Source organism: Xyrauchen texanus, chromosome 3 (assembly GCF_025860055.1).
Source record: "Xyrauchen texanus isolate HMW12.3.18 chromosome 3, RBS_HiC_50CHRs, whole genome shotgun sequence".
NCBI classification, from domain to species: Eukaryota; Metazoa; Chordata; class Actinopteri; order Cypriniformes; family Catostomidae; genus Xyrauchen; species Xyrauchen texanus.
This window is the reverse complement of record NC_068278.1, coordinates 46659005-46671728: the sequence shown is the minus strand read 5'-3', so window position 1 is coordinate 46671728 and position 12724 is coordinate 46659005. Positions and strand designations below refer to the sequence as shown.

The 12724-nt window shown below is 44.2% G+C and overlaps 1 protein-coding gene across 1 annotated transcript in view; it reads right to left on the bottom strand.

The window, feature by feature from the left end:
• LOC127633466 (teneurin-1-like) overlaps positions 1 to 12724 on the bottom strand; it is a 317015-nt gene that overhangs the window by 82679 nt on the left and 221612 nt on the right. The window contains exons 12-16 of the mRNA XM_052112592.1: positions 10544 to 10729; positions 6019 to 6048; positions 5734 to 5880; positions 4727 to 4943; positions 3200 to 3319 (exon numbers count right to left, since the gene is read on the bottom strand). Coding sequence (XP_051968552.1) covers positions 3200 to 3319; positions 4727 to 4943; positions 5734 to 5880; positions 6019 to 6048; positions 10544 to 10729 — 700 coding nt within the window. The remainder of the gene's footprint in view (positions 1 to 3199; positions 3320 to 4726; positions 4944 to 5733; positions 5881 to 6018; positions 6049 to 10543; positions 10730 to 12724) is intronic.

The following is a 12724-nucleotide window of genomic DNA, read 5'->3' as shown; positions in this document are numbered from 1 at the left end:
CCGGAGTGAGCTTGCTCTTTTCCCAGTTGACCTGAAGCCCCAAGTGGCTGAGGTGCCGGAGCACCTGGTCTCTGTGTGTGCATAGTAACTTTCGAGAGTGTGCTAGGATGAGCCAGTCGTCGAGGTAGTTGAGAATGCGGATGCCGGCTACTCGTAGCGGGGCAAGGGCCGCCTCTGCGACTTTCGTGAAGATGCGAGGGGACAGAGACAGGCCAAGGGGAGGACTTTGTACTGAAACGCCTGGCCGTCGAACGCGAACCGTAAGAAGGTTCGGTGTCGTGGCAGAATTGAGACGTGGAAGTACGCGTCCTTCAGGTCCACCGCTGCGAACCAATCTAGATGTTGAACGCCAGCCAGAATATTTCTCTGCGTAAGCATTTTGAACGGGAGTTTTAACAAGGCCCGATTGAAAACTCGCAAGTCCAGGATTGGTCGTAAGCCAATCGCTTCCCAGCTCTGCGCTAGGGGCACCAAAGGGACGAGTATTTTGGATGTACCCGGCGGGGCCTCGCAGCGGGGCGGAACAGGTAATGCAGCGTCGGGCGGCTTCATTGCGGCCTGAGGCTGAGGTGCTGAGAATAGACTCAAAGCACTTACCTTGCTCCGCGCGCCCGGCAGGGGGCGGGTTCTTGACTGAGGAGGAGGTCTGATGTTGGCGTCCTCTGGACTCGTCTGAACCGGCCGGCCGGGGGACAGTGGTGGGATCGCCGCGTCCGCTGTACTGGGACCGTTGTGATCTGAAAGCACATTGCCGTGAAAACGGCATTTGCGGGCCAGGTGACCCAGAGGCAAAGGAAATAGCTCTTTTATTGAGAATGTGGGTACCTCAGCCCCCGTCAGGGGGTGTGGCAAATGAAAAAACAAAGGATTCTCCTCCCGGCCCTCCACCGGGGGACAGAGCGGTCTTACCACCTCCGGAGCTAACGTCTTCGGCTCTGGGTCGGCTGTCTCAGGAACGCTTGGGAGCCTTCCGGGTCCTGGAGGGGGTTCGTGAGACAGGGGGCGTGCGCCGCCTGCGGAGTGCTCGACGCTGGGGCTGAGAGCTGGGCCCAGGTTGAGGCGGAGCAGGAGCTGGTTTCCTCGCAGGGGGACGCCTTTGGCGGGCAGACGGGGCAGGGCCCGTGGCGGCAGGTCTGCGGCGGGGCATGATGTGCGAAATGGCCTCCGTCTGCTTCTTCACCACGGAGAACTGTTGGGCGAAGTCCTCGACAGTGTCACCTAAAAGGCCAATCTGGGAGACAGGTGCATCCAGGAAGCGTTTTTTGTCAGCCTCACGCATCTCGACCAGGTTGAGCCAAAGATGGCGTTCCTGGACCACTAGGGTGGCCATCGTCTCTCCGAGTGCCTGCGCTGTGGCCTTCGTCGCTCTCAGGTTGAGGTCGGTCGCTGAGTGCAGTTCCTGCAGCACATCAGGATCAGGTCCACCCCCGTGCATGTTTCTGAGAGCTTTGGCCTGGTGGACTTGCAGGAGGGCCATTGCATGCAGGGCGGAGGCAGCGCGTCCAGCCGTAGTGTAGGCCTTCGCGTTAAGCGAGGATGTTGTCCTACAGGGCTTGGATGGGAGTACGGGCGACCCCGCCAGGAGGTAGGGCTACCGGGGCATAGATGGTGCGCAACTGCCCTATCAACCTGGGGAATCGCGTCGTACACGTGGCGCTCTCCGCCGTCGAGGGTGGAGAGAGTGGAGCGGGTGGCACCTAGACGAGCGGAGAGCGGGGCTCTCCACGTAGACGTCAGCTCATCATGCACCTCCGGGAAGAAAGGGACCGGGGGGATGCGAGGCCGCGAACGGCGCGCTGTCCCCAGGAACCAATCACCCACCTGAGAAGGCTGTGGGGAGGATGGAGGGTTCCAGTCCAACCCCACGCTCAAGGTGGCCCGGGCAAGCATGTCGGACATCTGAGCATCGGCCTCAGCCTGGGCCTGCTGGCCCGAAGGCGGCAGTCCAGGGGAGTCCTCGGCATCAGACACCGCACTCTCCGATGCAGCGGCGAGCTCATCTGCTTCGGACTCGGGAGGATAGACAGCCGGGCCGTGAGGCGAGCCGCTATCACCGCAAGCGTGGACGGAGACCAGCAAGCGTGTCGGGGAACGGGAGGTTCGAGGGGGGTTACCCGGCGAAACTGCACCCGCTGCCGCCCCCAAATCGCCCCCAGCGCCAACCGCACCGTCCTTAATCCCGTGGGAAGAAGGAGCAATGCGGGGTGCAGCTGGGGTGGCTTGCTTTCTGTTGAAAGCAAGCCGTGACCGCAACGTGGTCATGGTCATGTTCTCGCAGTGAGAACATGAACCATCCACAAACGCCGCCTCGGTGTGATCGCGGCCCAAACACACGAGACAGCGCCTGTGGCCGTCTGAAGCGGAGAGCACTCTACCGCATCCAGGAACGACACAGGGGCGGAAAGGCATCTTAAAAAAGACGCGTCCTTAAAAGGACGTTCAACGCCGCTGTGTTTGCTCTTTTAGAGAAAATTACTCTTTTAGTAAAAACTCTTTTAATACACAGTGTGTGTGTGTACGTGTCTGCGCTGTCGAAGCGCTCGGGCAACAATGCACGCCGTGCACTGAGAAGGAGAAAGCCGCTGTTGTGCGCCGTCAAGATCCAACAGCATGCAGATCATCAGAGGAAAACAGGAACGTTTAAGTGGCGTGTAACTCGCAGCAAACTGCAGACAGACCATCGGCTCCTAAGAAATTTTCTGAATGAACTCCCGTATTTGCCCCGCTTAAATACCCGTATGTCCGGGGGCGGGGTATGCAAATACTGACTGCCAACTCCCGTTGGCCCTTTTCAATAAGATCAGAGGTGAATATCGGCGCTCAAGAGAGACCCCTAGTGTCGCTTCTCCGACACAACGTGGAGAGAGCGACAGAAGGGGAACAGAAGCTAATTGGCTAATTGACAAAAGGCTTGACATCATTTTCTGGAATTTTCCAAGCTGCTTAAAGGCACAGTTAACTTAGTGTCTGTAAACTTCTGACCCACTTGAATTGTGATATAATCAATTAAAAATGAAACAATCTGTCTCTAAACAATCTTTGGATAAATTACTTGTGTCATGCACAAAGTAGATGTCCTAAATTACTTGCCAAAACTATACTTCAACTATACCTATACTGACTTCAACTGTAGCATGTATGTGTGTGTGTTAATATGTCTATGTATTTTATTTAGAAAGTGTGTATGAATGTGTGCTACCTGCCGTCCTGTCGGCTAAGTGTGTATCCATATTCAGGATTATGCTGGAATGTGACATTCACGCCGACAAGAGGAGATCCATCAGAGGCCAAAACCTGACCTCGAATTACACACACACGACTGCAAGTGAAACATAGGGAAAAAGAGTGAGAGAGAGAGAGATAGAGAGAAAGGGTATAGACATTGCAAAAGGATCTGACAGGAGAGATCGAAATTGAGAGAGCAGCACTCTTTTTTTCAGATTTTGTTTTTTTCAAAAATACAATACATGCCTCAATCGATTGTAAACTTCCTCAAATTAGACAATGATGGCAAAAAAATTATTTTGTGAGAGAGTAACTCGGCTAGGTGTAAATCAGCATTTCGGAGCCTGAGGTAAAGTAATGCGCTAACGAAACGTTTATCAGTGCATGGATATATTTATTAACCCACATGAACATTTTCATACTGCTTCTGAACCATTTATTGTATCTCTTTTTACTTGAACATGTTTCTAAAACCTGTATTGCAAAATTATTTGAAGTTTTGGTCATAAATTTAACCCATTGCTGAACTCTTTACATGCAAAAGAATATTCCAATAGTTATCAGAATGTGATCATATTCTGATTATGAATGAGTTTACATTTAACATTTACGTGTAAACCCAATTGAAAAAATTATTAAAACTAAATTCTGTTTTAAAAAAATAAGGCTTAGAATAAGATAGCATGTAAACACCTTATTTGGAATATCTTGGGATATTTATAATGGGTTATCTATTTATATTTGTGCATGTCAAAATTACAACAATTCTGGGTTATATGAGACACCAGCAGTGGTGAAAATTACATAGATCATTGAAGCAAGCAGGAGACAGATTTGTTTACAAACATTAAGCAATAAACATAAATTCATGTACACATGCAACAAAGCACTGTAACTGTATCATAGCCTACATTTCACAATTTCTTGTGTTCTAATTTAAAGGACTAAGAATAAACATGTTAATAAAATGACGGTGCAGAATTGCTAAATAAATGGCACAAGCATCTTCAGAATTTACAAAGAAGAATAGTTGGAAAAGCATGTCTTAGTTTATATGATGTTTGCTAATTCCTTTACAGAAAAAGACCTAAAGGGATAATTCACCCAAAAATTCAAATATGTCATTGTTTACTTACCCTCATGTTGTTCCAACCCCATATGACTTACATTCTTCCATGGAAAACAAAAGTAGATGTCAGGCAGAATGTTTCATTAACCATTCACTTTCATTGCATCTTTTTTCCATATAATTTAGGGAATAGCTAACATTCTGCCTAACCTCTTTGTGTTCCACGGAACAAAATAAAACAAAAATGATGACAGTTTTCTTTTTTGGGTGAATTATCCTGTGGTCACAATCATGCCAGTAAAGCTTTCAGTTGCTGAGAGAGAGTGAACAAGTGCTGTTCATGTGTAAAACGAACATTGTGTGTGTGTGCATATGTATGTGCATCATCTGTGTGTATGTTTATTCCAATATTTGCAAGAGCGTATTTATCACCTGCTATCAAATGGCAGGTCCCCTGGCAGTATATGTGTGCTGTCCCGTCCAGTAAGGAATAGTACACGTTCAAGGAACTGACGTGAGGCATGTGTCTCAAAAAGGGTGTGGCTTTGCTGAATGATGTCACGGGGGTCAGGCGACCCTTGGCACAGCGGGGCACCTAGGCACACCTGCTGACTGCAACAGTCTGGGTCAACACAGTCCACGAGACCATCTGAAACACAAACACACACAGATACACACACACATACTTTACATGCAGAATCATGTAGCCTTGATGCAGCTTGCCCTTGCTCTGCATGTGTCTGCACGTGAGTGTGATCTCATTAGTCAGCTCTATTAAAGAGGATCTGTGTTTTTAACCTCCCAGAGGAGAAAGTCTCACAGAGAATCACCCAGAAACCCCTCACACACACACACACACACATACACACACACGTTGTCTACCTATCACTATGAGGACTTTTCATAGACATAATGATTTTTATACTGTACAAACTATACTGTTTTATACTGTACAAACTACTTTTTACATTTTTAGCATAATACCCTCTTAATTACCAGTTTGTAACCTAAAAAAATGTCCTTGTAAACCACATAAACATGCCCAGACACACACAAACCTGTTTTTATCATTGTGGGGACTCTCCATAGACTTCCATGCATTTTATGGATTTTATACAGATCTAACGATAATTTAACCCTAACCCTACCTCTAACTCTCATACAAAGTTTATTGCATTTTTTTTTTCATAAATACAGCCACGCTAACACTTACAACAATACATTTTTAAGCTTGTGTGAGTGGTAATCTATATTTAAAAAAAAATTTCTTCTCCAAGCTTAATGTGCAGAACTATCTGTTTCAGTGTTTGCGGATGTTTAAAAACAATAATTCTTGCAATATCGTTTGATGCCGCTAATGTTAGTGCAGAAACTACACACTTCAGCTTTCTCTCAATATCTGTCATCCACACTATCCACCCCACCGTAAGATCCTTTACCACTGTCATTATCTGTACTGTCATTGCACTCGGTTTCCATGACAACGGTACAGCCCGGGCCGCTCCATCCTGCCTGGCACACACAATGCCAACCACTCTGCTCCAGTGTACAGCGTCCATTACCATTGCACAACCCTGGACATGCATCTGAGAGAGAGAATTCCAAAAATTACATCTTTCTTCTTACAGACCTTGAGTAAAATTGTTCACATAAAGACATCACAAAGTCATCCATTAATTTCTTCATTTTCTCGATCACATGCACGTACACACTTTTCTTCTTACCTTTATCAAACAGATCCAAGTAATATGCTGCTGAAAGAGTAACAAAATTAAAGAGGGTGAGAATAAAGAAGACAATTTACATGGCAGACATACTTCAGAGAAGCTGTGTGTGTGTGTGTGTGTGTGTGTGTGTGTGTGTCTGTATAGTGTCCCTGTCACAATTAAAGAAATGTGCTGTGGCTCAGAGGAGAAAAAAGAAAGAGAGAGAGAGTGAGTAAGATAAAGGCAGAGACAGACAGAGAGAGCACAAGGCGTGTTTAGTTTATACATTATATACAAGACAAAAACAGATTGGCGCTGTGTTGGCTCAGAGTTGCTTGATTTGCGTGTTTTATAAAAAATACATGACGCTTGCCAATTTACTGCTGAAAAATCGTTGTAACTGCAAAAAGACATCAAGATTTGATTTTTACAAGGAGTATGAAGCAAGATTTCAAAAGATTGCATGGCAGAATCAAGATTGTTTTTGTCAGGCTAATCAAATGTGGCAACCCGCTGTCAAAGGTCTGGAAAATGTTGGAAAAATATCAAGACTGAAATGAACCATTACCAACAAAGGGTGTTAAGGCCTATTCACACCAAGAACAACAGGAGGAAGTGGCAAGAATTGTTGATTAAAATCGTTATTTTGTGCACTGAAATTATTAAAAAAGTACAAAGAAATTTTTTCTATGTGAAAAGTTTGCATGCCTGAAGGAAAACACACTCCAGTAATACACATACTTAATGTATGAAAAGTTGACATGTCAAGTGTCCTGCAGTGTGACATGCTAATCTAAAACTATTTTAAACAACATTTTCCCAGTTCTTGTACAATTATGATGTATACGGTTTTCTTTGAACTCTATTTAAGTGAACTACAAAAAAGCTAAAAGTTAATTAAATGGATAATTCACCCAAAAATAAATATTCTCTCATCATTGACTCTCCTCATGCCATCCCAGATGTGTATGACTTTCTTTCTTGGTGGATGGTGATTCTTTAAAGCTCAAAAAAGTACAGACAATTTTAATAAAAGTAATCCATACAACTCCAGTGGTTAAAGTAATGCCTTCTGAATTGATATGATTGCTTTGGGTGAGAAACAGATCAATATTTAAGTCCTTTTCACTATAATTGTTTACTTTTGGTTGCTCTCCAAAGCGCATCTACAAGGTGCACCTCTCGTGTAATGTAAGCATGCTAGCAGGTTTAATGAAAGAAGAACTAATAAAGCTTGTGAACAGTATTCTCTTGTAAAAGAAATCGAGCTGCACTTCCGGTTGTATCGTTTCATGTCTAGTGTGAACTTGCCAAAGCGCCTATGTCACACGAGAGGCAGCGGGGTACAGCTCCAGTCCCCATGCGGCTCTCAAGGAACCCCTGCCATGGTCAGCGAGACAGTTCCTGAAACTTCGTCCATCCCAGAGCCAGCACCTGAAGCCTTGTCCGTCCCAGTGTCAGCGTCCTCAGCCACGGAGGCCTTTCCCACAGCAGTGGGAACACATCCAGACGAGGAGGAGGAGAAGGGCTCCTGCTCCCCTGCCGTGGCCTGCACTCACGGAGACGTTCCCACATCGCTGCCAGTGCTCACGGCTATGGAAGCTGTTCCCCAGAAGCTGCCAGCGCTCCCGGCCATGGAGGCTGTTCCCCAGTCACTACCAGCGCTCCCGGCCATGGAGGCCATTCCCCAGTCACTGCCAGCGTTCCCAGCCACAAAGGCCATTCCCCAGTCGCTGCCAGTGTACACGGCCATGGAGGTCGTTCACCAGTCGCTGCCAGCGCTCACGGTTATGAAGGCCATTCTCTTGTCTCTGCTAGTGCTCCCGGCCACGGAGGCCATTCCCCAGTCGCTGCCAGTGCTCCCGGTCATGGAGGCCTTTCTCCAGTCGCTGCCAGCGCTCATGGTCACAGATGCTGTTTATCAGTTGCTGCCAGTGCTCCCAACCACGGAGGCTGTCGACAGACCTGTCTAGTTCACCAAAGTTGTTGACGAGTCCGTCCAGTTTCCTGAGTCTGTCGATGAGCCTGTCCAGTCCCTGAGTCTGCTGACGAACCTCTCCAGTTCCCTGAGTCTGTTGACGTACCTGTCCTGTTCCCTGTAGTTATTGAGCCATCCAGTTCCCTGAGGTTGTTGACAAGCCCCTCCTGTTCCCTGATGATATCGACAAGTCTGTGCAGTCCCTTGTGACCATCGACTATCCTTTCCAGTCCATAGCAGCCAGCGACAAGTCTGTTGCTCAGTCCAGTGGCCAGCACCCATCAGACAGCAGCTACTAGTCTGTTACTCATCTCAGTAACCAGCACCTATCAGACACCATCAGCCAGTCTGTGGCTCAGTCCTCTGAGTTTCCAGCTGCCTTGCTCCCTAATGCCTTGCTCCCCAGTGCTATGCTTCCCTTTTCCATGCTTCCCAGTGCCTTGTTCCACAGTGCTATGTTTCCCAGTGCCTTGTTCCACAGTGCTATGTTTCCCAGTGCCATGCTCCCTGACTCCCTTTGTACCTCACCCTCTAATGCCTCACTTCCTGAGTTCCATGTTTCCTTGACTCTCCGAATCCCTAAGTGCCTTGCTCTCTGAATCCCCAGTGCCTTGCTCTCTGAGTCTCCAGCTACTCTGAACCGTTTGAGTCCCATGTTGACTTGTTCTCTGAGCCCTGAGTCCCAAGATGTCATAACCTCTGAGCTCTTTCCTCATGTAGCTCCACCTCCTGAGCCTCCATTTGATCTTCCTCCTGTGGCTCTGCCTCCTGTGGCTCCAACCCCTGAGCTTCCACCTCCAGCTCCTCCCATGAACTACTTTTGTTCTTTATATGTGTTAAGGAGCTTCAGGAGCCCCTCATTAAATGAGGACTATATAATATATTTGGGACATTGTTTAGCTTTAGAAGATAGGGTAAATGCAATTATTATTTAATTACTTATTTTTAAACACAATTCAGAATTGTATTTTATATAATTACAGAATGATGATTCATCGACATTATAGACATTACAGTTTTATCTTCTGTTAATGCCTGATCTTCTGTAAAGCTGCTTTGACATGATGTGTGTTGTGAAAGGCGCAATATAAATAAAATTGACTTGACTTGAGAAAACATTAATTTAACCACTGTCATATGGAATATTTTTACAACGTTTGTGTGTGCTTTTTGCAGTTCTCGCCTGCTTGCCCACTAAAGCTAAGCAGGATTGAACCTGTTCAGTACCAGGATGGGAGACCTCCTGGGGAAAACTAAGGTTGCTGCTGGAAGTGGTATTACATAGTCCAGCAGAGGGTGCTCACTCTGCAGTTTGTGTGGGTCCTAATACACAAGTATAGTGACACTATACTGTGAAAAAGCACCGTAGTTCGGATGTGACATTAATCGGAGTTCCTGACTCTCTGTGGTCATTAAAAATCCCAGGGCGCTTCTCGTAAAGAGTAGGAGTATAACTCCAAATGTCTCCTTAAGATGATTCGCTTATGTTTTCCTCTTTTGTAAGGCGCTTTGGATAAAAGCGTCTGCCAAATGAATAAATGTAAATGCAAATGGCCTTCTAATAATCTCATTCTCTGAATTGGCTACATCACTCTACTCTCCTCTCCACCAATAGCTAGTGTGTAGTGGGTGTTCTGGTGCACTATGGCTGCCGTCGAATCATCCAGGTGGATGCTGCACACTGGTGGTTGTTGAGGAGATTCCCCCTATACTATGTAAAGTGCTAAATAAATGTAAGAAATTATTAATTAATTATTAATTATTATTTAAAGCGTTAATCACAATCAACCTACAGAGCTGAAATATTCGTCCAAAAATCTTTGTTTGTGTTCTATTGAAGAAAGAAAGTCATACACATCTGGGATATGAAGAGGTTGAGTAAATGATGAGAGAATTTTAATTTTTGGGTGAACTAACCCTTTAAGGGCATTTTGAGTTTGCTTGTTCAGCAAAAGGTACTAAATTGTTACTATGTTGCATTTTCTCCTTGGTTTGGTTCACTTTCACAGGGCAAAATTTCAAAATGGTACCAAACTTTTTAATAAAAATCACATGTGAGCAAATTGTCCCCTCATTATTCATAATGTTTGTCCTGAAGTTTAACTCATAGTACCTTTTCTGAATTTTAAGATAGATGGACAATGACTCAGCAGACTTATCATGTTTTGGTGTGGGTATGCCTACACAAACCAAACTAAGGGAGAAAACATACCAGGTTCTGAATCAATTGCTCCGAACGAACTAGGTAGGAAATGCCCTGAAAATTGCAAAAACGTATCTATGATATTTGTCAACCACTCCAATAAAGATTCACTGGATTTAATGCAGTGTCTAAACCATGGCAAAAATTGTACAAATATGTTGGAATGATGGAAGTAATATAGCGTGTGATAGCTTGATATAGGAATCAATGATATCAACACCTCAATGTCCATCTGGAATGCCGACTACACATATATGACTCAAAAGTTAATATGTTCTTCTAACTGAAAACAATATTCAAAAAATAAAAACAATAAAAATGAACTAATTGGTGTGATACAGTATACAGTCAAGCTGACATACCAATAGAGCATTGCTCTCCCTCCCAACCAGGTTGACAGACACACTGCCCATCCCTGCACTCTCCGTGCTCTTCACAGATTGGATGACATGCCTGTCTGTCACAAGTGGGCCCCTCCCACCCTTCCTCACATTGGCACCGCCCAGCAACACACAAACTGTGGGTACTACAGGAAACTGGGCAAACCTCTAGAATGAGAGAGAGAGAAAGAAAGAGAGATAGAGAATCCATCATCATATACAAGGATAAGCCCCTTCTTAAAGAGGCAGACAGAGTAAAAGCCACTCCATTACTGGATAGGATCTCTTTAAAAGTGATGAATTAGTGTAAAGACAGGAGAATGCAAAGTTATTGTGTCTTCTTCTCAAATAAATTGTATCACCTTTTAACCTCCATCTAAGACCTGCTTTATCACTTCAGTGTACACTCTTTAAAGTAGTGTGTCCCAACCTTATGTCTCATGTTACCCCCCAACCCCATCAGTAAGGCTCAAGTACCCCTTCATCGACATGAAACCAGAAATATGTTCCTCTTGACTCCTACTGGATATTAGTTAGCCTCATAATCAAAGAAATAGCTCACCTTAAAATTAAACATTTCTTATCATTTACTCACCATCATGCCATCCCAGATATGTATGACTTTCTGTATTCTGCTAAACACAAATTTAGATTTTTAGAAGAATATTTCAGCTCTGTAGGTACATACTATGCAAGTGAATGGCGACCAAAATTTTTAAGCTCCGGAAAACACATAAAGCAATCATATGACACCAGTAGTTAAATCCATATCTTCAGAAGTGATTTTAAATCCTTTTTTACAATACATTCTCCTCCTACTGCCCAGTAGGTGGCGATATGCACATAGAATGCGAATTGCCAAAACCAAAAGAAAAGAAGACTGTTGGATTGATCCTAAAAAAAGACTCAAATATTGATCTGTTTCTCATACACACCTATCATATCGCTTCTGAAGAGACGGATTTAACCACTGGAGTCAAATGGATTACTTTTCTGCTGCCTTTATATGATTTTTGGTCCTTCAAAGTTTTGGTTACCACTTGCATTCTATGGACATACAGTGCTGAGATATTCTTCTAAAAATCTTTGGTTGTGTTCTGCAGAACAAAGAAAGTTATACACATCTGAGATGGCATGAGGGTGAGTAAATGATGAGAGAATTTTCACTTTAAATTTATTAAAGAGGTCATGACATGAGGAATACAATTTGTCTTGTTCTTTTGACATATAAGCGGTCATTGTAGAATAAAAACAGTTTCAGAACTTTCAGAACTCAAAACCTCCCTCTCACTGCAAAAAGAGCATTTGTTGAAACCAAGCTGCCAAAACGACTTGTTCTCTTCTTTCTCCACATTGTGATGTCATACTGTGGTATACATTTGCATCTGAGTGCCTCCACAACAACATATCAACATATATTTTACCTTATCACTTCCGTAGCTGAGCCATGAGATGGCAAGTAGAGAGAGCAGGTCAGAGAGCCAATCATAACAGTGGTTATGTATACAATCAAGAAGAAGCAGCACCAAAACCGAGCGTTTCTGACAGTGGGTCAGAATGAGGGTGGAAAATGATCATGTTTACAAATATATAACTGTTCTTTGTGCATAACTTTACTAATACTAATACTAGGGTGAACCTCAAGAAACATTAATAAAATAAAGTTACGTCATAAGCCCTTTAAAGGAGAAGTAGCACCAAAACTATATACGATTGTTGTTTTGTGCAAAAAATGGTAACAATATAATAATTGAACCTCAAGGAACATTTCATATAATTAATAAAAGAAAGGCATGTCATGACCCCTTTAAATGGAGAGGTCACCAAAAATGAAAAATGTGGTAATCTACTCACCTCAGTCACTATTCACTTTTATTGCATATTTTTTCCATACAATGAAAGTAAATGGAGGCTAACATTTTGCCTAACATCTCCTTTTGTGTTCCATGGGAGAGAGTCGCACAGGTTTGGAACAACATGAGGGTGAGTGAATGAGAGAATTTTCATTGTTGTGTCTCACTTTCAAACAAAAAACAATCAATACTGTGGATGAAAGACAGAATCACCAAGTAGCTTCCTCTCTCTTTAATAAGACACTTGAGATTTTTTGTCTTTCACAAGTGTTTACAGTTCTGGGGCCAATCAAACATGAAAAACGTTTGC